The 25,349-nt window shown below is 46.1% G+C and overlaps 2 protein-coding genes across 4 annotated transcripts in view; one reads left to right on the forward strand and one right to left on the reverse strand.

Moving 5' to 3' along the window:
* Positions 1 to 6,394, forward strand: part of abcc10 (ATP-binding cassette, sub-family C (CFTR/MRP), member 10) — an 89,301-nt gene extending 82,907 nt beyond the window's left edge. For all 3 annotated transcript variants that reach the window (XM_078398803.1, XM_078398802.1, XM_078398805.1), the window contains exons 18-22: positions 116 to 366; positions 1,471 to 1,616; positions 1,714 to 1,811; positions 4,713 to 4,825; positions 5,344 to 6,394. In XM_078398803.1, the coding sequence (XP_078254929.1) occupies positions 116 to 366; positions 1,471 to 1,616; positions 1,714 to 1,811; positions 4,713 to 4,825; positions 5,344 to 5,482 (747 nt within the window). In that variant the 3' untranslated portion in view covers positions 5,483 to 6,394. The remainder of the gene's footprint in view (positions 1 to 115; positions 367 to 1,470; positions 1,617 to 1,713; positions 1,812 to 4,712; positions 4,826 to 5,343) is intronic.
* A 3,789-nt stretch (positions 6,395 to 10,183) lies between these two features.
* On the reverse strand, positions 10,184 to 24,202 carry dlk2 (delta-like 2 homolog (Drosophila)). Its single transcript, XM_078399979.1, has 6 exons — positions 24,185 to 24,202; positions 21,745 to 21,832; positions 18,689 to 18,761; positions 15,870 to 16,000; positions 12,491 to 12,635; positions 10,184 to 11,657 (listed from the first exon to the last, which is right to left on the reverse strand). The coding sequence occupies exons 2-6, from the start codon at positions 21,809 to 21,811 to the stop codon at positions 10,838 to 10,840; spliced, it is 1,236 nt and encodes a 411-aa protein (XP_078256105.1). The 5' UTR covers positions 21,812 to 21,832; positions 24,185 to 24,202; the 3' UTR covers positions 10,184 to 10,837.
* Positions 24,203 to 25,349: the final 1,147 nt, after the last annotated feature.

Here is a 25,349-nt window from a genome sequence, read left to right on the forward strand (position 1 = left end):
AGAATTCTTTTTCAGTGCCCTCTGCAAACAGCTGCATTTAGGCTGCAGGAGCATTTTAAGATCTTTTTCCGATAAAAGAATTGTTGAGAAGTTGCCTGCATATTTTTGTGTCCAGGTTTCTCCCATGTGGCAACATGGAATGATTTTATTCCAAGATGTGGTCCTTGTGTATCGGCCTGGACTACCCACTGTGCTCAATGGAATTAACATCAAGATTAATCCTGGTGAGAAAATTGGCATTGTGGGCCGGACAGGTTCAGGAAAGTCCTCTCTCTTTCTGGCACTATTTCGGATGGTGGAATTGACTGAAGGTCAGATTTTCATCGACAATGTTAACACACGAACAATCAAATTGTCAGATCTTCGGTAAGTGATTTCTATGTTTCTTCTGCACATTTATGCAGATAACGGACGAGAATGCTGTTGTGGGTTTAATGGTGGGTATGGGTCTGGGGGGGTGAGGTGGCCTGTGTTTTGACGACATCTGGCTGAAGCCAAGGTTTGGAGGCATGAATTTAGAATATGTCGCTGAGGTAGGGTGGGCAAGAGGGAATGGTGTGAGGTTAAGGAGTGATGGTCCAGGTGAAGGTGAGGGCATAGAGTCAAGGGTTAGGGCATGGGGTCTCTGCAAGTTTGCAATAGGGTCTTTGACCTGAAAAGTTAACTGTTTCTTACCCCTCAGGACACTTGAGTGTTTCACTGATTTGCTGTGTGTTTCCAGCATTTTCTGCTTTTATTTGTTTTCCACCGTTTGCACTTTTCCCATTTTCACGTGCTGAATTGAACTCTCACTGACATGGATTTGTTTCTCTGACAGAGTCAAACAGCACACAAGCTGCAACAACTCAAAGTTACAGCCCTTTCACCTCAATGTCTCGTCCTTCATTGTAAATTACCAGAAGAAATCCAGAAATCAGGCTCCTACTTTCACCCTGGTCAATAAACTGGAGTTTCAAAAACATTACTTACTAGTGATCGTGACCACATAATAAACCACACTAGTAAACATTACTTACTAGTCATCGTGACCACATAATAAACCACACTAGTAAACATTACTCACTAGTGATCGTGACCACATAATAAACCACACTAGTAAACATTACTCACTAGTGATTATGACCACAAAACCACTGATTCATTAACATCCTCAGGAAGAAAATCTTCGTCTGGTTTATGTGTGACCCACCCGTATCAACATGGCCGATTCATAACACTCCTTGGAAATTTCCTAAATGTTACTCATTTTAAGAGAATTAAGGACGATCAATAAATGATTGTTTTCCCAGTGACACCCAGATCCAGAAAAATTTACAAATAAACAAAGAATTGAAATTTGCTGCTGTCCTGTGCACTTTTACACAGGGACCAGCAGAGTCCAGATACTTTCTCGGTTTGAATTAAGGAGTTTGGGGAAACTAATTTGTGATTTCATCACATTCTGTTCCTGGCATTCTCTCTCTTTTCAAGATCAAATATGGCAATCATCCCACAGGATCCGTTCTTGTTCAGTGGCTCAGTGCGTGAAAATTTGGACCCACTGAACCATCACACTGACCATGAGCTCCACACTGTGCTTCATCAGTGCCACTTGCTGGAAGTCACCCGCAGAATGGGTAAGTGCCGACCCGATCATGATGACTGCGCCCATTCTGTTTGGCGACAAGTTGTTCCTTACAGATTGCCTGCTTGATCTGTCTGTCTCCATACCAGGTGGATTAACTGCGGAGCTCGGTGAAAGAGGGAAGAAATTATCCATCGGACAAAAGCAGCTGATGTGCCTGGCGAGGGCACTTCTCACAAAAAGCAAGGTACTGTGATTGAATGCATTCCGTGGAATAGTGGCTCATTTTTGTGGACACCTGGCTCATGACTTGCAGTTATTTGTCCTGCCACACCTAGTTTCTTACTACAGGAGTTTGCAGATGTGTGGCTGATCTGATATATATAAACATAGCACAAAAAGTAAGGAAATTTGTGTTTGGTAGATTATTTCTTTGTTGTAACAATGCTTCTTGGCAATAAATCTTATACCGTTGGAAAGCCTGTTTATTTCCCTTTTAAATGGTGACACATTTGTAAGGAACATGCATTTGTGGGATGAGCAGCAGAGCTGAGTATGTGGGTTGCGCCCATGAAAAATCTGCCAAATCTTCTCTGCCAATGCCAAACAGCTTATTCTGCCATTGACTCTTGTTCGGTGTTGTTTGGTGGATTGGATGATTGAAGTCTGAAGAAACAAGACATATTGGCAATTTAACAATTTATTCATTTAATAAACAGGAGCCTCAGTAGCGTGTGGAAGAACCATACACAGCCACAACAGCCTGGCACCTCCTCCTCATGCTGGTCACCAGCCTGGTCACACTGTTGTGGGATGGCATCCCATTCTTCAACCAGCATTTGTCGCAAGTCAGCCAACGTGGTTGTGTTGGTCACTCTGGCACGAACAGCACGCCCAAGCTGATCCCACAAGTGTTCAATGGGGTTGAGGTCAGGACTGCTGGCAGGCCATTCCATCCTCTCCACTCCCAAATTCTGGAGGTAGTCTCTGAGAAACCCTGCTCTGTGGGGGCGAGCATTGTCATCTTGGAGGATAGAGTTCGGTCCCAGACTGTGGAGATATGGGATTGCCACTGGTTGCAGAATCTCATCTCAATAGACAATAGACAATAGACAATAGGTGCAGGAGTAGGCCATTCAGCCCTTCGAGCCAGCACCGCCATTCAATGCGATCATGGCTGATCACTATCAATCAGTACCCCGTTCCTGCCTTCTCTCTGCATTGAGATTGCCTCCAATGATGACAAGTCTCGTTTTTCCAGTGAGGGAGATGCCGCCCCACACCATCACACTGCCTCCACCAAAAGATGTTACTCTATCGGTGCAGCAATCAGCATAGCGTTCTCCGCGTCTTCTCCACACTTTGACCCTATGATCCAACTGCCGTAGCAGAATCTGGACTCATCGCTGAACATAATGTTCCTCCATATGTTCAGGTTCCAGTGCACGTGTTGCCGACACCAGCGCAAACGGGCCTGACGGTGAAGGGCAATCATGGCAGGCCTCCTGGCAGCCCTATGAGACCGGAGATCGGCTGCGTGCAGTCTGTTCCGAATTGTCTGGGCAGAGAGCCGTCGGCCATATCGTCCTGCAAACCTTGACTGCAGATCTGTAGAAGACAGCCTACGGTTCCTAAGTGCTGACAGGGTGAGGAAACGGTCTTCTTCGGGTGTCGTCTTCTTGGGACGCCCACTTCGCGGCCTGTCTCTGACATCCCCCGTTATATGGAACTTGGCCTTCACTTTGGAGATGGTACTAGGGCTCACTCCAAATAATGCCGCAACTTGGTTTTGCGGAACACCAGCTTGAAGTTGCCCTATCGCATGGGCCCTATCCAGATCAGTCAAACGTGGCATGCCGATTCTTGGAGCAGACACCTACTGACCACTGTAGCAGGGCCCATGCTCACAGATGCTGCCAATCAGGTGCCAATCAGGCACCTGATTGTCAGCACCTGGAGGTACCAGAAACTCAAAACAAGAGTCAATAGCAACAGCAGAATAAGCTGTTTGGCATTGGCAGAGAAGATTTGGCAATTTTTCATGGGCGCAACCCATATACTCAGCTCTGCTGCTCATCCCACAAATGCATGTTCCTTACAAATGTGGCACCATTTAAAAGGGAAATAAACAGGCTTTCCAACGGTATAAGATTTATTGCCAAGAAGCATTGTTACAACAAAGAAATAATCTACCAAACACAAATTTCCTTACTTTTTGTGCTATGTTTATATTATATATATATATAATAATGCCACGATGGTCAACATCATTGTCCTGAGCCACAGCGAGGCCCCAGAGTATCCGCCCAAATCATGACAGTACCATTTTAGAAAAATACTTCTGATCACCAGTAAAGCCACCAATAACATTGACAAGCTGAGAATCAGCACCCCCTTGTTGCGACAGTATCAAAAATGAAAGAGAATTAGAACCACAGTACTGAGCAGCGTTACTAAGAGTTAGAGACACTACCCTTCAGGACGGGGGTATTTTTTGAGCCAACTCCTCCACTCTGTGGCTGTTTAGTTGTTCACCACGAGATATAGCAAGACTGTAAAGCTTCTGCCTGATCCTTTTGTTCTGGGCATGTGCTCCTGCATTCTAGATTCCTCAGATTCATCATTAGTTCATAAGTGATAGGAGCAGAATGAAGTCATTCAGCCCATCTAGTCTACTTTGCTATTCAATCACGGCTTATCTATCTTTCCCTCTTAACCCCATTCTCCTGCCTTCTCCCCATAACACCCGACACCTACACAAATCAAGAATCTCTCCCTACCTTAAAACTATCCATTGACTTGGCATCCACTGCCATCTGTGGCAATGAATTCCACAGATTCACCACCAGACTAAAGAAACTCCTAATTTCCTTCTTAAAGGAACATCCTTTTATTTTGAGGCTGTGCCCTCTGGTCCTAGACTCTCCCACTAGTGGAAACATCCTCTCCACATCCACTCTGTCCAGGCCTTTCACTATTCAATGATGTCCCCCCTCATCCTTCTAAACTCCAGCGAGTACAGGCCCAGTGCCATCAAACGCTCATCTTATGTTAACCCTATGCTCACCTTCACACCCTTCTGCCAAATTCCAGTTGTGCCATGGCCACACCTTGTACCAGCATTCTGAAACCCTTTCTTTTCATGCAGATTTTGTGCATTGATGAAGCCACTGCCAGCGTGGACCAGAAAACAGATCAGCTGCTACAGGAGACAATACGAAGGCAGTTTGCAGAGAAAACCGTATTAACAATCGCCCACAGGTATTTATGTTATAGACAAGAAGAAAGGAATAGGGCAATGAGGAGTTGAGAATGTGCGAGAGGGAATTTGAGAGGAGAAAGAAAAGCAACCAGAAAGTGAAATCAGGCTGACTGTGGGCTGGAAAGGGCTGTGCATCAGACCCGCTCTCACTAGCCATGGACCTGTTTAATTGTCCAAGTTTGGGAATGCAGAAAGAGATTTCATCAAATCATGATTTCCTATTATTTATCTTCCTCCAGCAGTTTGTATTTTTGTTCAAGATTCCAGCATCTGCAGTCTATAAAGTCTCCAGTGGCCTTTAGGTTGTAAGCTAAGAGAATGAAAAGTTTGATGTTCACATCGAATGAAGCCAGATGGACCTCTTCCATTTCATGCTCTCACCGAGAAAAGGCACCTTCTTGAGAAGGCCAGCCCAACAGATCTCCTGGTCTAGATGGCTACCAATAATGTAAACTCACAACTTGCTGTGGTGGGTGGTATATGTGAATAATGTTTCCTTTGATGCTGTTTCTCTCAGGATTAACACGATAATGGATTCAAACCGGGTGTTGGTGATGGACGCAGGCACAGTGAAGGAGTTTGACTCTCCGGATGTTCTCTCTCAGGATAAGGAATCCCACTTCTATCATTTCATACACGGTGATGAGTTGGAGTAGAGGTCTTGATACGCCCACCATGGACTAAGGCTCTTGATTTGATCTGCACCAAATATTCGCAGAATTGACAGTTTGGGATTGGAAGCCAGGACTCTAAACACATCTTCTGCATTTCAAGCAACAAAAGGGAAACTTGATGTTCAGAATTTCATTTATAGTGTAGATGAAAATAATGCTGTTGGTATGTGATCCTTAGTTACCTGGCCTTTCGTTTAGGGTAAATAATATCATCCTTTGCCTGAGGGGGAGAAAGTCTGTTCTGTATTCTTTTATTCGCTCTGGTCGTGAATCACTAACCTGACGCCTTCTTCCCAGTCCTCTGCATTCCCTATTTACAGGCCATTTCTGTGTCACCACCTGACACTCTGCTTCCACTCGCACTTGCCCTGGTCACTCACTCTGCGTTTCATCCTTTCCTCAAGTGTCACTCCCTCTGTGTGTCCGGCTCACTTCCACTCACTATCTCATGGCCCCTGCAGTCTCCTGCCCATTCTCCCTCGTGCACTGGATAATATCCCACTCTTTCCTTTGACTATCATGTTTACTGTGATAGACTTCCACGACTTCCCTCCGTGTGCCTGCTCCTCTTTGCTCTCCATCTTTCATTGCGATGGGGCTTTTGATACATGACACGTACTGCTGAATTATATGCTCTTCCAGGTAACTGAGAAAGCCACCCAAAAGGGAAGGGAGTGGGATGTTATTTATGTTAGCCCACTGTCCATGGATCTGTTTTGATGGGCACATTTGGATTCTCCTGGGTCCCTTATGATTTATTTGCTATTTTAATGGCATTTGATAATGGAAGGTACATGGGTAAATCTTTGATAATTGATCAGCTTTAAATGTGATGGGGTGTCTTATTTTGAATGAATCAGTCATTTGATCCCTGTACTATATAAATAAATTCATGACCCACACTGACTCTTCCCTCCTGCTGTTTGCTTGTTTATTTTTAAAGTGAATTCCATGTATTAAGTTTCGCTGCAAGTTAACAATTCAGCTGTTGATGTGAGCCTCACTGACCTGTGTTACTTTCTTGGGCTGCTAACGGAGTCAACTGTGCACTGACTAGTTTGATAGTTTTCTGTCCACTCGTGAGCAGCTGAAGTGGCAGGTGAGAGGTTATCTTCTGATGCAGGCAGTTACATGAAGTGAGGTCACCTTTTCAGAGGAGCACATTTCCTTTCTGTTTAAAGGGACCCTGCCTTCAGCAGCACTTGTTTGGCAAACCTAACTTTAATTTGTAATTACCTGGGGCAGGGTGGAATTTATTGCACTACTGGCAGGCTCCCTGGGAAAGCAGATGTGCAGAAAACTTTACCTATCTTCCCACATATATTCAGGTGGAAGCTTTTGCAACCAAGCTGGGCTTGTGTCACCCTGTTGATTGACAGTTTGTAAAGCGTAGGCATGAGAGTGCCTTATTCAGAAGGACTTGGATCTGGAGCATGGAGAGAATGAAATGAATGGGAATTGCAGGAGTGGGTGAAGGTTGACAAAGATCACAACCTTCATACAGTTTAAAAATTGAAAGAGTCCTTATATATTTCAACATGAATAAAATAAAAATAAGGAAATGCACTGGGCCAGATTAAAAATTGACCAGGAATACATAGGGAGTGATCAAATAATGCCAGTGATGCACACTGCCCCAATAAATCCCCAAACTTTAAACTATGTTTAAATAATTAGATGCAAGGCTGTTAGACAGCAAACTTGGAGGAAGACCTGAAGCAATGTGTATGTGGTCTGGTGTGGGGTGGCACAGCACCTGTGACCCGGGTTTGATCCTGACTCTGCAGAGTTTAATGTTTTCTCTGTGACCATGTGGGTTACCCAGGTGCTCCCGTTTCCTCCTACACACCAGGGACAAGGTACACAAATAACCTACCATCTTTAAACATTCCCCCCAAATAAAGACACAAAGTGCTGGAGTAACTTAGCAGGTCAGGCAGCATCCCTAGAGAACATGGGTAGTTGACGTTTCAAGTCAGGACTCTTCTTCAGAAATTTTAAACTCTCCCTTGTTCTTCTTAAGGTCATCTTTTAGTATTTGATGTTTCCACCCTCAGACAAACACTGGGTATGCCTCTCATGTTTTTATACACCTTTGTCAGGTTTCCCCTCAGCTTCCGGCAGTCCAGAATTTTTTTTTGTCCAACTGTTCTTTAAGTCAAACTCTTCTGGTCAGCGTTCATTCATTGTTTAGAGGATGACAAACTGTAGCTAAAGCTAACCAAGTATTGGGTTGCATTAAACCACGCCACGGAAAACACCATTTGCCCATGTTATACCTCACTGGTCAGACCATGAGTAATATACAGTGCCCATCCCCATTTCTAGCCAACATTACTCTCCTTTAAACTTCCCCACATGTAGAATTATTTCTAACTCAAAGCACCTATGCTCTTCAGAGAGGCAATAATCTTGGTCTTATTATAATTCCATAGGACATAGGAGGCAGTTGTCAAAAGGCGACTGTCAAAGTCATAGCAGATCGGCAACATTTTTTTTACACTATGACAATGACAACGACAATGCCGAGTCAGGTCGATACAAGTTACTTTTTTTGTGAAAGTAGCACCTGGCTAAGAGATTACACCGCCTTCGGAAACATCGCGATATTCCCACTCTTACCCTGACCGTCAAACTGTCATCTCCAATCTACCTGTCAAATGTCCTGATGGTAAATAAATTGGTTAAACAAAACTATCTTCTGGTATCTTCAAATGCCTTTTCTTAATTTAATATTAAGTGCTTCTAAATGCATCTACGACAACCTAGCAAACCTGGGGACAGCGTGCGACAGACAGTGCCCGCAATAAGCAACGATACCTGGGGACAAGCCAGCTGTCGCCGAGAAATTTCTAGCAGGATCATTTTTCCGTGACGCACCAAGATCTGCTACGATTCATTGAAGACTCCTCACGATCTTGCCCGCAACACCCCGGCGAATGTTCGGCGACAGCCTAGTCACCGGCAGTCGCCTTAAAATCGCCTAAGTGGGACAGGCCCTTTAGACAGCCCATTGCGTTTACACTGACACTAACAGCATTCCCATCAATCCAATCGCTCCACCTTTCCCTGGAACTCCAGGGAAATTTAATTCCAACCACCCACACTATATCATACTACTTTGCCATTTGCCAAGTTACCTGTTTATTTTTCTGTTCAGTAGCATAGAGCTGGATAGAGCACTATTGAAGATTGTTCCAGCATATATTAAAAAAACAGGTTAGGCAGAGATCCCCTCAAAAAAGATCATTCAAATCACGAGGACCTGATCCAAGTGATGGTCTGGACTTGTCTTAACCACCTGAGGGAGTTCGAGAGGATTGTTCTGCCTTTTTCCTCGTTTCTTTTGTCAACCGCCTCCTCACAAGAGATCGCATGTCTAGGTAGAAGAGAAGACATGTTTTGTTGTTTTTGCCCAGGGATCATGGCTGGTTAATTCTGTGGTACAATGTAGGAACTTGACCGGAGTCTGCCAATGGGCACTGCAAGGCCATAGGAAGCAGTTAGGCAGATTGTACACAGTGGGTTTGCAATGTGATCTTCGGTGCAAATAATTTCTTTATTCAAATCTTTAAGGACAAAAACCCCAAGTATCAAAAATAGTCAAAATCAAAACATCTAATTTTCACATTATAACAGTGCTCAAAATAAATTATCTACAAGAGAATGAAATACAAAACATTAAATATTACCTGGAGAAAGATGTAGGATAATGACAAAATGCACAGTAACGGAAGTAAAGCAATTGCATCTAGTGTCTGTAACCCCTCATGATGTGAGATCTCTGAACAGCTGCCAGGATTGTAAATGCACCACTCACTGCCATGCCTCAGGGAGGGTTTAATCCACTGCTCCCTGGGACAAAGGACATGCATTGATCCTGCCATCACCAAATTACTTTACTTTGAACCCTTTTACCTGGACAAGGGTGCTTGGTGACAGCCTGGAGCTGACTTTGCCTCTGGAGTGAAAGCATAGGTTGAGCATAGGTTAAATTCCCATTAGTTTTGTCGATGAGCTCCACTCTAACAGGGAGCATGACAGCTCTGAGGAAGACTGGACTGGCTGGTCTCTTTGCAGCAGAGGGGACTGCAGGGGAACCTGATAGAGGTGTACAAAATTATGATGCAGAGATAGGGTTGATAGTCAGAAACATTTCCCCTGAGCAAACTGTAACCAAGGGTAGATTACAGCAACTGATAGATTTGAAGGGGATTTGAGGGGGAAAAAAAGTTTAACCCCTGAGGGTATTTGAGACCTGGTAGCTGGTATTTTCACAACACTTGAGAAGTATTTGGATGAGTACTAACGGCATTGAATTTTGTGGTTAAGTGCCTGAAAATGGGATGAGTACAGGTCGGCATGTGATGCTCGGCATGGACAGGGTGGGCCAAAGGGCCTGTTTCAGTGTTGGGTAACTGTATGTCCAGCAGGCCTGTGGATATCTGCAATTCACACTGCCATCTGGGGAGTGGCGAAGGATTGTTGACGATTCTACATTGATGATCCATCTGTTTTCACAGCAGGCAGATTTGACTGCTTTCCTAAAGACACTCTTGGTGATGGTATCTGTGAGGTGCCCTGGCATATCTTCCTCCCCTAAGAGAGGATTAGTGGTGAGGTTCTGAACATCTAACGCACACAGCAGCCAAAACACAGGCAGACACAGAGACATCCCTCATCCTTGGAGATGTGATTCTGTTGTATTAAAGACAGGTCAGAAACCAAGATACACATAATTATTGCAATACCTAGCTGGTCCATTTTCAGATTTAACTATTGATGGTCATTCCCAGCACAGCTGAATACAGAAATGTTGCCAATGAGGCCTGAGCAACGTGAGGGGTGGCTGTTGGTAGTTTAAAGGGTGAATCAGAAGTTATTCATGAAGCCCTGGCATCAGTTCCACAGATTTGATCCATACAGAGTGCATTCCACTTACTTCAGTCCCAAATCATCTCATGTACATAAAATTCATATAGGCTCTTGGATAAGTATAATCCCCTCAGTAACACTTGCTGTGCAGATTTCCATCTCGGTGAAGCTGGAACTCTTTGGGGTATTTCCCTGTTGAATACAAGTCTTCTGCTGGATTCACCGAATGGCCTACTCCTGTACCTATTGTCTATTGTCTATTATTTTGACCTCCAGATGAAGCTTCCGCACCCATCCACTTTCCTCAACTCAGCTCAGGGTAAGAGAGTCTTAAGTTGAAGCCATCCAAAATATTAAGTGCTTTAATCTCACCCAAGGATGCAAATACATTGAGAGTTTGCGATGAAGGGTAAAAGATTGACATGGACTATATGGCCAACCCTGCCCTGGGCTGCTGGCCCATTAGATCGGATCTAGGTAGAGATCTTTCCTAGGTTGGGGACTTGTAGTACGTAGGAAAGTGATGTTGCTGTCCTCCTCGGGGCCTGGCCCCTCCTGCTGCCGCAAACACTTGAGGCGGTGATTGTTGCAGCAATGGCCCGACCGATACCTTAACACCACGACACCGGTGGCCAAAGCCAGCAGCAGCGTCAGAGTCCCGAAGATGCTCAGCCACACAAGCTGCTGCTGCGTGACAGCTGCCCTGCTGTCTGCTGACACTTCCTTCACTGCTACCTTCAGTTGTGTCTTCCCATTTCCCCATCTGCCACCACCAACACCTTCGGAAGAGTCATCCTGAGCCCATCTCCTGGCGCCGTTGGCACCAATTGGTTGCAGGTTACTGTGCCATGGTTGGAGGTGGGTCACACTTATAACATTGTAAGTATTTCCACGAAAGCTTTCAAGCGGTGTTGCTTTGGTTGCTGACTCTTCATTGCGATTCCGTGTGGAATCGGAGCAGGTTTTTCCAGAGTAGCCCTCGGGACAAACACAGTCGAAGTCGGCGATGCGATCATAACACCTGCCACCATTCTGGCAGGGCTGGCTGGTACAGTCGTCCTGGTTGACAGTGCAGAAGCGCCCTTCAAAGCCAGCGGGGCACTGGCAGCTGAAGCGGTTGACCGCGTCCTGACAAGTGGCCCCGTTGGCACACGGTCGCATCAGGCAGTCATCAACATCCGTCTCACACTGAGAGCCCACAAATCCTGCCAGGCAGCGACACACAAAGGTGGCTGCAAATCCATTTGCATCCCAGCACGTCCCACCATTCCTGCAGGGAGACCTGGAATGCAGAAAGGAACACACTGGTCATGGAGACAACGATGCTTTCACTTACCCCAGTCAAGCAGGAGGAGGCAAGGTCTACTCCTGTGATCAACTTAGACATTCCACGGTTAAATTACTGGTGCTTTCCAATTCCCTTGTAAAAGGCCTGATTGTTTGCATCACCTTCCAAGCAGTGGTCCTAAAGGTAATTGTTCTTGCCTTCTCCCTCTCTTTTATGCATCATTTTCAATCTGTGTTCCCTGGTCTTTGAACCACCTGCTGATGGGATTTGTTTCTCTCTGTTACCCTGGCTAATCCAGTCACAGTCTCATCACAAATATCCTAGAAAACTTATTTGCTCCATGGACATCCCAGTTTCTCCAATCCAACCATGTCATGAAATCCCTCGTCCCTGCAGCCTGCTAACTTTCTTACACCCTCTCTGGGGCCCTCATGTCCCTTCTATAGAGAGTTGGCCTGAATTGAACAGTGTGTTATCTACTTCTGAAAAAATGAAATAGCTATCCTGCTTTGTACTCTATCTATTTTGTGAAGCCATAGAGACAAGATGTTTTACCTACTAGTCTGAAGAAGAACTAGTCTGAAGAAGGGTCTCGACCCAAAATGTCACCCATTCCTTCTCTCCCGAGATGCTGCCTGACCCGCTAAGTTACTCCAGCATTTTGTGAATAAATCCCTCCATTCCTTGATATCCATGTGACTGGCTAAGTCTCCTAAATGGCACTCTCATATCTGCTTTCAGCACCGTGCCCTCATGCTCTCTCCCCTTTAGAGACTAGAGTGTTCTCCCAGACGTTGTCCTCCATTGTGTGAAAGGGAGTTCCTTACTGAGCTTTGGTACAGGGACCAGCCTGCAGCTCGCAGTTTTTCCCGAAGAACCCGTCAGGGCAGGTACACCAGTAATCACCGTTCCCATCATCGAAACATTGGCCAGCATTCTCACAGGGAGTCTGGTGACTGCACAGATGAATATCTGCAAGAGGGATAGAGGTTTCATGGTGCAGGTCATAATTCCACATATTCATGTAATTCTCTTATTCACCCTAAACTTAGGCTAGAATTGCAAAATCAAATACAGCACAGTAATTATCCACCTTATATAAGCCCCTAAGATAGACACAAAATGCTGGAGTAACTCAGCGGGACAGGCAGCATCTCTGGATAGAAGGAATAGGCGAAGTTTCGGGTCGAGACCCTTCTTCAGACTGAGCGTCAGGGGAGAGGGAGTTACAGAGATAAGGAAGCATAAGAAGAAGTGTTATAGATCAAAAGAGATGCAGATCAAGGAAAATGTAGAATTGGCCATTGTTAGCTAGGAGGTGAAAGGAAAGCAGGCAGAGATACAAATCTATGCCCCTCGTTAATTTATAAATCTCTCTAGTGTCACCTTTCCATCTTCTACACACCAGAGAAGAGTTCCAGCCTCTCTTTATAACTCAAACCATCCAGGCCTGATAACATTCTCATAAGTTTTCCTACACCCTTCCCAGTTTAAGGGCATCATTTCTACAGCACGGCAAACATAATTATATACAGTGTTGAGCTGTGACCTTATCATGTCTTATTCAGCTGGAACATGATGTCCCCACTCATGTTCTCAACACCCTGACCAATGAAGGAAGGCATGCCTTCTTCACCACCTTGTCTGTCTGTATCATCACTTTCATGGATATGTATGAAGGAACTGCAGATGCTGGTTGAAATCTTAGGGGCTCGACCCAAAATGTCACCCATTCCATCTCTCCAGAGATGCTGCCTGTCCCGCTGAGTTACTCTAGCATTTTGTGTTCTATCTTTGGCCACTCTCATAGAACTAAGTAATTGCACCCATTGATCTTTCAGTTCTATAACACTTCTTAAGGCCTTACCATTTACTATGCGAGTCCCATCCCGGTTTGTCTTAACAAAATGCAATGCCTTGGATTTATCTTAATTAAACTCCCATCTGCCATTCCTCAACCCATAGAGCCAATTGATCAAGAACCCATTATAATTTTAAATAACCTTTACCGCCCACTTTTAATGTCATCTGTAACGCACAAATTATGCCCCCTACATTCACATCTAAATAGACCCAAAAAGCTGGAGTAACTCAGCGGGACAGGCAGCATTTCTGGAGAGATGGAATGGGTGACGATTCAGGTCGAGACCCTTCTCAACCCAAAGCGTCACCCATTCCTTCTCTCCAGAGGTGTTGCCTGTCCCGCTGAGTTACTCCAACTTTTTGTGTCTATCTCTGGTTTAAACCAGCGTCTGCAGTTCCTTCTTACACATTCACATCCAAATAGTTGATATAAAAAACAAATAACGGCAGACAACGCCAACCCCTATGCCACTCCACTTGTTACAGGCCTCCGGTCTAAAAAGACACTAATACCACCTTCAAGCCAATTTTGTATCCAGTTCAAAAGGACGCACATAGATTTCAATTGATCTCGCCTTGCAGACGAGCCTACTAGATTGGACCCTCTTGCATCTTTTATACCCCTACCATGAAACCATTTGGCTCCTATCAATGCCACACAAAATCTTACATACTTCCATCAGGTCACCCCTCAGTCTCCTTCACTCCAATCTCTTCCTTATAACTAAAGTCCTTCAATCTAGGCAACATCCTGGTGAATCTCCGTGCTCTGTCCATTTCAACCACATCCTTCGTATCGTGTGGTGACCAGAACTACAGACAATACTCCAAGAGTGATCTGACCAGTGTTTTGTAAAGTTGGAACAACCTCACAACTTTTATATTCCTTGCTCCAACCCAAGAAGGCAGGCGTGACAAATTCTTCTTCACCACCTGTGGACCTATGTGGCCACAGCAGAGAAGGCTGTCAGTCTGAAGAAGGGTCCCCACCTGAACCATCACCCATGCCCAAATATGGAAATTCACCTCACTTTCAGATGACAATCACCACTATTCAAACTCGTATGACCAGTTACTGAGAGGGATCAAGTTTAGTTGTCGACAGAAATTTGTTTACATCTGCTCCACAATGGCGGGCTGAGATCCGCAGCTATAGGTCCACTTTATCTATCGGAATCAGCAATGCTGTGTCGTCACATCGACCCTTTCCTCGCTCCAATGCTTCAGCTTGTCATTAATAAACACATACTAAAGTGGGTTGATTGAGAACTGTTCTACCTCGACCACCTCTGTGCCAGAACCAAGGTCACTGTAGCCTCAGTCATTCAATTACACTCCCAGATGATGGAGGTGTTTGCTCTAACTGCGAGTTTGAGTTCAAAACCACTGATATCTTTATTGAGACACATGATTGAACGGGCTCTCATTAAACCACCCACAGACCTGTCCTGTCCCACCCCACCTCTTGTAGAAGCTATAGACCTTGCATCGACCATCAGTCATCGTGGAGCATGGGGATGTTATAATTAAACAGACCAAGTGGGCCCAAACCTCTCCTGCATTGGTGCAGCACCCTCCCGTCCTCCCTTCCCCTCCCCCTCCCCTTCCTCCCTACACCTCTTCCCCCTCCCACCTCCCCTACATCCCTCCCCCACTCCATCCCTCCTCCCTCCATCCCCTCCCCTCCCCCTCCTCTCCCTACCCCCCTCCCTCCCGAGGAGATAGATTTAAACTTTAAAATATGAATAACTTTAAAAATATAACACCAATTTCAATGAAACTTCTTCCATTAGCACCAAAGGGACGACGGTGAGTAATGTGGGCCTAAAAGTGTCGCGCTATCGTGTACCGTTTTGGCTGTAGTTCAGGAACAAACAAACGGTTTTTAGTATATAGATAGATATTGAAGACCTTTGACCAACAGAAAGAAGAGATTTCACTCCTGTTCCCATTCGCCTGTATTCAGTTACCTACATTACCTCCAAGTTGTGCACTTGCTAGATTTTTAAATTCTCATTCTTGTTTTCCAATCGTTTTCTAATCTCACCTCCCCACACTAGGCAAGATCAGCAATTATTAAATGGCTGAACGTGTTTGAGGGGCTGAATCGCCTTCTCCACTTAATTCCCAGGCCAGCATCTATATTTGGAATCTTCCCAACACACCAACTCCAGGACACCTCGCACCTCTCTCAAGGCCCTTACAGCAGTCGGTGCAGTTCCTGTTATCGTGTCCCAATCTCCTTCACTCTGCTAATAAATAGCACCAATGTTGCTGCTCTGCATATTTATCTGGAACAGAAAATCATATTTATTCCAACAGTTCGGTCAACTTGGACTTCACCTTTGTCACAGAATCTTCCAGTCCAGCCACTTGCACAGTTGCACTGCCAGGGCTGGTGGCAGGTTCCGTGGACACAGCCTGGAGATCGGACACACTGTTCACAAAGCTCCCCGTCCCATCCAGGGTCGCATCTGCCCAGAGTGGGGAGAGGGACAAGGCAGGGAATGAGATAGAAAATGAGAAAATAAATATCTTTAAAATTCCTTATAAAATATCACTCCATTCCATAGATTCACGGAAAGTTCCATGAGTTTGAACAAAGCAAATGTAACTCCTTTAATCAAAAAAGAAGACAGAAAGCCATTAATTTAACATCTATCTTAGGGGAAATGTTGTAAGCTATCATTAAAGCTTCAGAGCAGAACACACAAAAAATAAAAATAAACAGGCAAAATCAACATGGATATCATGAAAAGCAAATCATGTTTCATTAAACATAGAAACTAGGTGCAAGAGGTTGCGGCCAATTGGCCCTTCGAGCCAGTACCGCCATTCATTGTGATTATGGCTGATCATCCACAATCAGTAACCTGTGCCTGCCTTCTCCCCATATCCTTTGATTCCACTAGCCCCAAGAGCTCTATCTGACTCTCCTTTAAATTCATCCAGTGAATTGGCCTCCACTGCCCACTGTGGCAGAGAATTCCACAAATTCACAACTCTTTGGATGAAAAAGTTTTTTTCTCACCTCAGTTTAAAATGGCCTCCCTTTTATTCTTAGACTGTGGCCCCTGGTTCTGGACTCGCTCAACATTGGGAAGAATTTTCCTGCATCTAGCTTGTCCAGTCCTTTCATAATTTTATACGTCTCTATAAGATCCCCTCTCATCCTTCTAAACTCCAGTGAATACAAGCCCAGTCTTTCCAATCTTTCCTCATATGATAGTCCTGCCATCCCGGGGATTAACTTCGTGAACCTACGCTGCACTGCCTCAATAGCAAGGTCGTCCTTCCTCAAATTAGGAGACCAAAACTGCACACGATACTCCAGATGTGGTCTCACCAGGGCCCTCGTACAACTGCAGAACTGCATTAAGCTATTAGAACTTTTTGAAGTAGAGTCATGGAGAAGTACAGCACAGAAACAGGTCCTTCAGCCCATCATTCACCAATTTACACGAACCTGACATTGATCTCATGCTTTATTCTCCCCACATTCTTAACAACTCCCCCCAGGTTCTACTTCTGACCTACACACGGGGCAATTCATCACCAACCATGTCTTTGGAATGTGGGAGGAAACTGGGGCACCTGGAGGAAACCCTCATGGTCACAGGAAGAATATGCAAAGTCAACATAGATGGCTCTGGAGTTGAGGATCAAACCAGATTGTGCTGCAAGGCAGTGGTTCTACTCGCCAATGGATGTATGATAGTAGAATACGTGTGACATCAATTAAAGCAGGTAACAAGAAGAACTGTTGATAAAGGGGACACAGGTGTATGAAGCATCATTGGATTTCCAGAAAGCATTTGATAAGATACAACATCAAAGGTTATTGAGGAAAATATAAACTCATGGTGGATGAGATAGACAGAATAACCATGGTGGATGGTATAGGCAGAATACTGGCAGCTAACAGCTAAAAGTTGGCATATCTGGATCTTTTGTGAATGGCAAAGATACAAGAAGTAAGAATAAACCAACAAGTAATGTGTTGCAGGGCTCGGTTCTAGGGTCCTAACCTTTTACCATTTATATATATATATGAGGAAGAAGGAACTGCAGGTGCTGGTTTAAACTGAAGATAGACACAAAAATCTGGAGTAACTCAGTGGGATAGGCAGCATCTCTGGAGAGAAGGAATGGGTGATGTTTCAGATCGAGACCCATCTTCAGACAGACATATGACATGAGTGAAGGCACAAAAAGATATAGTTGCTAAATTTGGCCTTGAAGGAGACATAAAGAGGTTACCAGGAGTAATGGATGGGCCGTGAAAAGTTTGGCAAATGAAGTATGATCTGGAAAGTGTAAAGTGTCCATTTTGGCAAGAAAATCAAACTGAGCAGCAACAACCTGGACGGGAAAGTGATCTCATGAGGGAAGTTTGGGCAGGTCAGCCCTGTATCAAATGGAGCTCAGAAGAGTGAGTGGGGACTTGAATTAAACATATAAGATTGTGAGGAGTATTGACTGGGTTGTTGTGGATCGATGTAAATCTTGTAAAATAATCTAGCATCAGGTATCAACTTTAAAAGTAGGGATTGCCAGTTTAAGGCAGATGAAAAAATATTTACTCAAAGAGGCGTGGCTCTTAATAACCTCCTTCATCCAAAGACAGAGGAAGAGACTCTGAATATTTTTAGGGCAGAAGGAAAATGGTTGCTGAAGAAAGGGGTGAAAGGTCACAGTGGTTAGGATTGTTGTGAGGTTCATCACACCAGCCATGATCATTGAATGGAGAGCAGGTTTGACCAGTTGGTCGTATTCTGCTCCTAAATATATCTTTGCATCAACAGTTTCAACCAATATTTATTCCAGGCTTTCAGATCTAAATTTGAGAAGTCCTGGTCATTTAAATCACTGAATCGAAATTGGAATCAGAGGTCACGGACAAAACGGCCTGATCCCCAGCCACCCTGATGGAAAGTCAAGACATCCCCATGTACAGAACAATGAGACAGGGCAAGTGGTACCGTGTCACATGTAGGAAGAGACTGATGATTAACAAAAGTGTCATCCTTTTAAAGGGGCAATGACGTCATTTATTTGGCGCCGATCAACTGGCAAAGATGTAGCTTTGGTTGAGACTTCTCCCCGTGGGACTTCTGCTTTTGTAAGGTTTCCCATTTTGTGATTTACACTGACAATGGTACCTGCAAACACCAGGCTCCTCACAGTGCCCGTGTGCGAGGTTGCAGCCCGGTATACATGGCACGACCTCCACTCCTAGAGAGAGAGAGAGACAATCACACATTAGTCATACATCATGACAGTTGATAATTCCACCTCACCTCTCATATGCTGTACCCAATAATTTCCAATATAGATGTCCTACTGCTGCACCCACCCTGACCAGGCTCTTCCTGAGTGAGAATCATTCCCTTCCGCAAACCTACATTGAAAAGTAATACACATCCTGCCAGTCTCCCTCAGCTCTCTGCGTTGTCGGGAAAGTAATCCCCTGCCAGTTTCTCATACGTAGGTGGTGATGGGTTGGAATCTCACCACATTTCTCTGGAGCTGGTGAAGGCTCTATCAATGAAAGGATCTCGATCTGTGGACTCGGAAAGTTGTGGTTGTTCTCAGGTGTTTAAAATTACGAAGAACAGATTTAGAGAAGCTGTTCCCATTCACAGAAACATTAAGAACCACAGAATGAACGCAGCTGGCCAAAGAACTATGCACGAGAAAGGAAAAGCCTTTTTTAGGCTTGACATAGTTAGAGCCTGGTGGGAGACAAATTAAAATGTGGCATTCAGAATGGAGCTAAATGACTAATGGAAAGAAGGGAATTTTCAGGGATCAGGGAGAGGATAGGGCTTAGAATTACAGAGCCAAGGAGTCATCAGCATTGAGGAGAATTCTTCAAAGTAGACATACCTTAAGCAGAATCCTTCAAAGTAGACATACCTTAAGCAGAATCCTTCAAAATAGACATACCTTGAGGATAATAAACAGAGTCTGAAGAAGGGTGTTGACCCGAAACGGATCTGAAGAAGGGTCTCGACCCGGACCCATTCCTTCTCTACAGAGATGCTGCCTGACTCGCTGAGTTAATCCAGCATTTTGTGTCAACCCTCGTCCGTCATCAGCATTGAAACAGGCCCTTTGGCCCATTGTGTTTGTGCTGGCCATCATACACTTATCTATACTGACCCTATTTTCCAGTTCTCAGTCCATCAAATGCCTTGGTGTTTCAAGTGCCTGTCTAAATATTTGTTAAATATCTTGGACCAATACAGCATAGAAACAGGCCCTTCAAGCTAACTTCTCCATGCCGATCAGGTTTTTTTTAGCTGAGCTAGTCCCATTTAACTGCATTTGGCCTATTTTCCACTAAACCTTTCCTATCCAGGTACCTGTTTAAATGTCCTTTAAATGTCTGCTTTTACGCATCTCCCCAGCTTTTATATTCAATGCAAATTAAGGGAAGCATCTGTATCACTTCCTAATCATCTTATCTCACTTTGCTACTGCCTTCAGCCCCACAGTGCCTCAGAACCCCCTGGGCTCCAACCGTTCATGTTGAATTTCCTGGCCCAGGTAGTCCCCATGCATACACCCACGTTGCGTAACCTGGCCCAGGTAGTCCCCATGCATACACCCACGTTGCATAACCTGGCCCAGGTAGTCCCCATGCATACACCCCTCACATTGTTCCGGATTAAATTCCATTAACTATTGCTGTGCCCAGCATATCAGCTGATCAATTGTATCCTGCAGTCAAAGACATCTTGCTGTCAACACCACCACCAATTTTCTCATCACCTGCAAACTTAGAAGTCATTTTTCTGGTATGATGGCCTTCATCAGTAAGGGCATTGTATAGACATGGGGACATAATGTCGCAGTTGTACAAAATGTTGGCAAGGCCCAATTTGAAGTATTGTGTTCAGTTTTGGTCACACCGCAAGAGGAAATGTGCAATTTAATTGGAAAGAGTGCAGAAAAGATTGATGAGGATGTTGCCAGGACTGAAGGCCTGAGTAATAAGGAAAGGTTGGGCAAGATGGGACTTTATTCCTTGATACATAAGAGATTGGAGTGTAATCTTATAGAGGGGTGTAAAATCATAAGGGGCAAAGAGAGGGTGAGTGCGCAGTCATTTTCACAGATTAGGAGAATCAATATCTAGAGCCATAGGTTTAAGATAAGAGGGGAAATATTTAATAGCAACCTTTTCAGACAGAGGGTTATAGAGTGATACAGCGTGGAATTAGGCCCTTCGGCCCAACTTGCCCACACCGGCCAACAATGTCCCAGCTACACTAGTCCCACTTGCCTGCGTTTGGTCCATATCCCTCCAAACCTGTCCTCTCCATGTACCTATCTAACTGTTTCTTAAACAATGGGATAGTCCCAGCCTCAACTACCTCCTCTGGCAGCTTGGTCCATACACCCACCACCCTTTGTGTGAAAATGTTACCTCTCGGATTCCTATTAAATCTTTTCCACTTCATCTTGAACCTATGTCCTCTGGTCCTCGATTCCCCTACTGATGGCTTTATGGAACGAGCTGCCAGAGGAAGTAGTTGAAGCAGGTACAATAACAACATTTAAAAGACATTTGGACAGGTACATGGATAGGAAAGGTTTAATAGGATGTGGGTCAAATGCAGGCAGTTTAGATGAGCATCTTGGTTGGCATAGCGAGGTAGCGCAAAGGCCTGTTTCTGTGCTATATGACAATGAGTCTATGAACTTGTAGATTTACATTAACATTTACAACACCCAGCACCGATCCCTGTGGTAGCCTTGCGGGCCACAGGCTTCCAGTCACAAAAACAACCCTCCACCATCACCCCTTGCCCTGTCATCAAGACCATTTCAGATCCAATCTGCCAGCTCACCCTGAAACCCATGGGTCCTCTCTGAATGCTGGATCAGGCTCCCATATGAAACATTGTCCAATGACCTAGGCAAGTCCACATAGACTACATTGATCACATGAACCTCATTGAGCCTGACAGCCCAAGTGGCCTCCTTCCTCTGTGTGTCTCCCCAGGCCTCAGAGAACAGTTCATGAGAGGTTACTAACCCTTCCAACCATCGGGGATAGTGTCAAATTCTTCACAAGAGAACCTGAATCTCACACCCCCCCCCCCCAATGCCCGTGGATCCACCCTCCAGCCCCACTGCACCAGCAGCCAGCCAGCCAGTGGCCTGGTTGCCGCCCCAGGTTCAGTGTCCCAACACCAAGACCAATGACCTTGGAGCGATGAGCAGAGAGAACACAGAGTCCACAAAGCCAGGCTGGTTTTCCTGAGGGTGGCCATCCTTCCTGGGTGCAGCAAACTCTGAAACGAAAGCAGACAAAGAAAAAGAATGAGTGACCATTCCCCCTGTGTCGATCTGGTCTCCAAATACTATCAGTGAAATAAGAACAAGAGGCAGGAACATCCTGTTCATCTTCTCTGTCATTTAGTAGGATCGTAGATGACCTTCACTTCTTGCTCCTCTCGCACATTAACATCACAGCCCCAGAATTCCTTTCACATATAACAATCATCTATTCTCTGCCTTGGATACACTCAGTGACCTCTCACACAGGGAATTCTGAATGTTCGCCAGGCTCTGGGTTAGGGTTGCAAACTGTCCAGTATTGGACGGGACATCCCGTATTTTGGGCTAAATTGGTTTGTCCCGTATGGGACCGCCCTTGTCCCTTATTAGGCCCGGGGGGGGGGGGGCCGTAGGTACATGAGGCCGGACGCCTCTCTAGTTTGTCACAATGTCCTCGGATATATCTGATCGGGCCTTGGAGATTTGTCTACCTTCACACACAACAGTACCTTTAGTACGTCTTTGGCGGAAACCCTGACTGCTCTCAAGACACTTCCAGTGACTGCTCCAATTCCCACCGTCCTACTGTCTTTCTCCTCGGTAAATACAGAGGAGAAATACTCATTGAGGACCTTGCCCATCTCCTGTGGCTCCACACAGAGGTGATCGCTTTGATTCCTGAGAGGTCCCACTCTCTCTCTAGTTACCCTTTTCCCCCTTATGTATTTATAAAATCTCTTGGGAGAGCGATTGGATAGACTGGGGTCTTTTTTTTCTTCGAGCAAAGGGGGCTGATGGGATATCCTGATAGATTTTATGAGACATGGATAAGGTTGATATGTAGGAAAATAACTGCAGATGCTTGTTCAAATTGAAGGTAGACACAAAATACTGGAGTAACTCAGCGGGTCAGGCAGCATCTCAGGAGAGAAGGAATGGGTGATATTTCGGGTCGAGACCCTTCTTCAGACTGATGTCAGGGGAGGGGGTGGGACAAAGATAGGATGTAGTAGGAGACAGGAAGACTGTGGGAGAACTGGGAAGGGGAGGGGAAAGAGAGGGACGGTGAACTATCTGAAGTTGGAGAAGTCAATGTTCATACCGCTGGGGTGTAAACTGCCCAAACGAAATATGAGATGCTGTTCCTCCAATTTGTGCTTGCTGGGCCTCACTATGACAATGGAGGAGGCCCATGACAGAAAGGTCAGACTGGGAGTGGGTTGAAGTGCTGAGCCACCGGGCGATCAGGTTGGTTAAGGCGGATTGAGCAAAGGTGTTGAGCGAAACGATCGCCGAGCCTGCGTTTGGTCTCACCGATGTAGAGAAGTTGACATCTGGAACAGCAGATGCAATAGATGAGGTTGGAAGAGGTGCACCTCTGCCTCACCTGGAAAGACTGTTTGGGTCCTTGGATGGAGTCGAGGGGGGAGGTAAAGGGACAGGTGTTGCATCTCCGACGGTTGCAGGGGAACGTACCTGGGGAGGGGGTGGTTTGGGTGGGAAGGGACGAGTGGACCAGGGAGTTACGGAGGGAACGGTCTCTGCGGAAAGCAGAAAGGCGTGGAGATGGAAAGATATGGCCAGTAGTGGGGCCCCGTTGGAGGTGGCGGAAATGTTGGAGGATAATTTGTTGTATACGCTGGCTGATGGGGTGGAAGGTGAGGACAAGGGGGACTCTATCCTTGTTACGAATGGGGAGAGGGGGAGCAAGAGTGGAGCTGGGGGATATAGAGGAGAGTGTTCAGGTTGATAGTGAGAATTTTTTTTTCATGGTAAGGGCATTAAAAACAAGAGGGCATAGGTTTAAAGAGGGAGGATGGAGTTTAAAAACAGATGTGACAGTTCACATCTGGATCCCCTGCCAGAGGGGGTGGAATCAAATACAGTGTAAGACGCGTCAATCTAAGACGCTTGAACGGACAAAGCATTGGATGATGCAGCCCGAATGCGAGCAAATGGGATTAGTCAGTGTGGATGGAAAACATGGTGGAGCAGCGCCCAAGGGGCTGTTTGTGTGCGCACACCCTAGCCCCACGCACACACACGTGTCAGACACAAGACCACGGTCCCCACGGGCACAGACACTGTAAACCAGCCTGCACACACTGAGATATCAATGTGGACGCCCCACGCACGGCACTGAACCTCCCCCCAGCCCCTCGCCTCGCACGGTCACTCCGTGTCCGAGGATGTTTCACAACCAAGGAAACTGTTTCAGAGCAAAAACAACTTTCTAACACAATGGGGAGGAGGTTTGCAACTTTGATACGTGTTGGATGTGAGGTTGTGGCGAGCGGCAGGAGCCGGGACGCTGCTCCCGGAGTGGAGGCTCTCGCCCTGACCCCCATCCCGGGCTCCCCACTCACCCACCGCGCCTCGGCTCCTCTCCGCCTCCTCCCTCCTCTCCTCTCCCCTTCCACCGCCCGGAGCGGCTGCGATCGGATGGATGAGATGGGATGGGAGCCAGGAGCAGGCGCACGCCAGCTGTCAGCACTGGCCTGGCGCCGGGCCAGCGGATCTCCTTCAAGAGGCGGACCCGCCTCCCTCACCTGCCGCCGGGCAGGGTCAGCACCATCCTCCCTCCTTCCCAACCCCTGAAACCCTGGCTGGCTCTGGTTCTACAACCCTCCCCGAATGACACACCGAACTACCTGGTCCCCGCTCCTGCAGACAACTCGCCGCGACTTTGCGCCCTTCGGGAGGGTTATCTCCACAATATCACAAACTTCTGGAGCAACTCAGCGGGAAAGAGTCCCAACCCAATCGTTGCGTGTCCATGTTCTCCAGAGATGCTGCCTGTCCCGCCCGCTGAGGTTACTCCAGCACTCTGTGCCTTGTTTTGTAAACCGGCATCTGCAGTTCCTTGTGTCCGCGGATCCTCCACAACGGCCATTAAATACATAGATTTTCCTCACCGTCTCTCGATCGGCCAGAAGCGAGGAGACCGCAACTGGACATGAGCTTGAGCCGTGCCTTGATCAGGTTCAACACGTCGCATCTCACCCTCCCTTCCACCCCACCTGACCGACCCAGGAAGCCCAACCTCGGTCGGCAGATGAGCCAGGTGGGGCAGAGAAGACGGGGAGAACAACCAAGGCTGGGGGAGATGAAGGACAGATAAAAGGTGAATCTGAAAAGGAAGAAAGATGGAGTGTGAGATGAACCAGAAGGAGGGATAATGACTCGTAGGGAAGGGGAGGGGCAAAATAAAAATAGTGAAACTACAGTCGGGATGGGTGGGTGGTGAGCGGGTGGAGGCGCGGCTTGGGGAGTGGAAAGAAACGTATGTGCAAGGGTGGTGTTAGGTCGAAGACAAAGAACAATTAACTGAAGTTGGAGAATTCATTGTGTAGAGAGGAACTGCAGATGCTGGAATATACCGAAGAAAGACACAGTGCCGGAGTAACTCAGCGGGTCAGGCAACATCGCTGGAGAAAAAGGATGGGGTGACATTTCGGGTCGGAACCCTTCTTCAGACTCCTTCAGTCTGAAGAAGGGTCCCCATCCTTTTTCTCCAGCGATGTTGCCTGA

The sequence above is a fragment of the Rhinoraja longicauda genome, chromosome 5 (genome assembly GCF_053455715.1).
Source record: "Rhinoraja longicauda isolate Sanriku21f chromosome 5, sRhiLon1.1, whole genome shotgun sequence".
Classification (NCBI taxonomy): domain Eukaryota; kingdom Metazoa; phylum Chordata; class Chondrichthyes; order Rajiformes; family Arhynchobatidae; genus Rhinoraja; species Rhinoraja longicauda.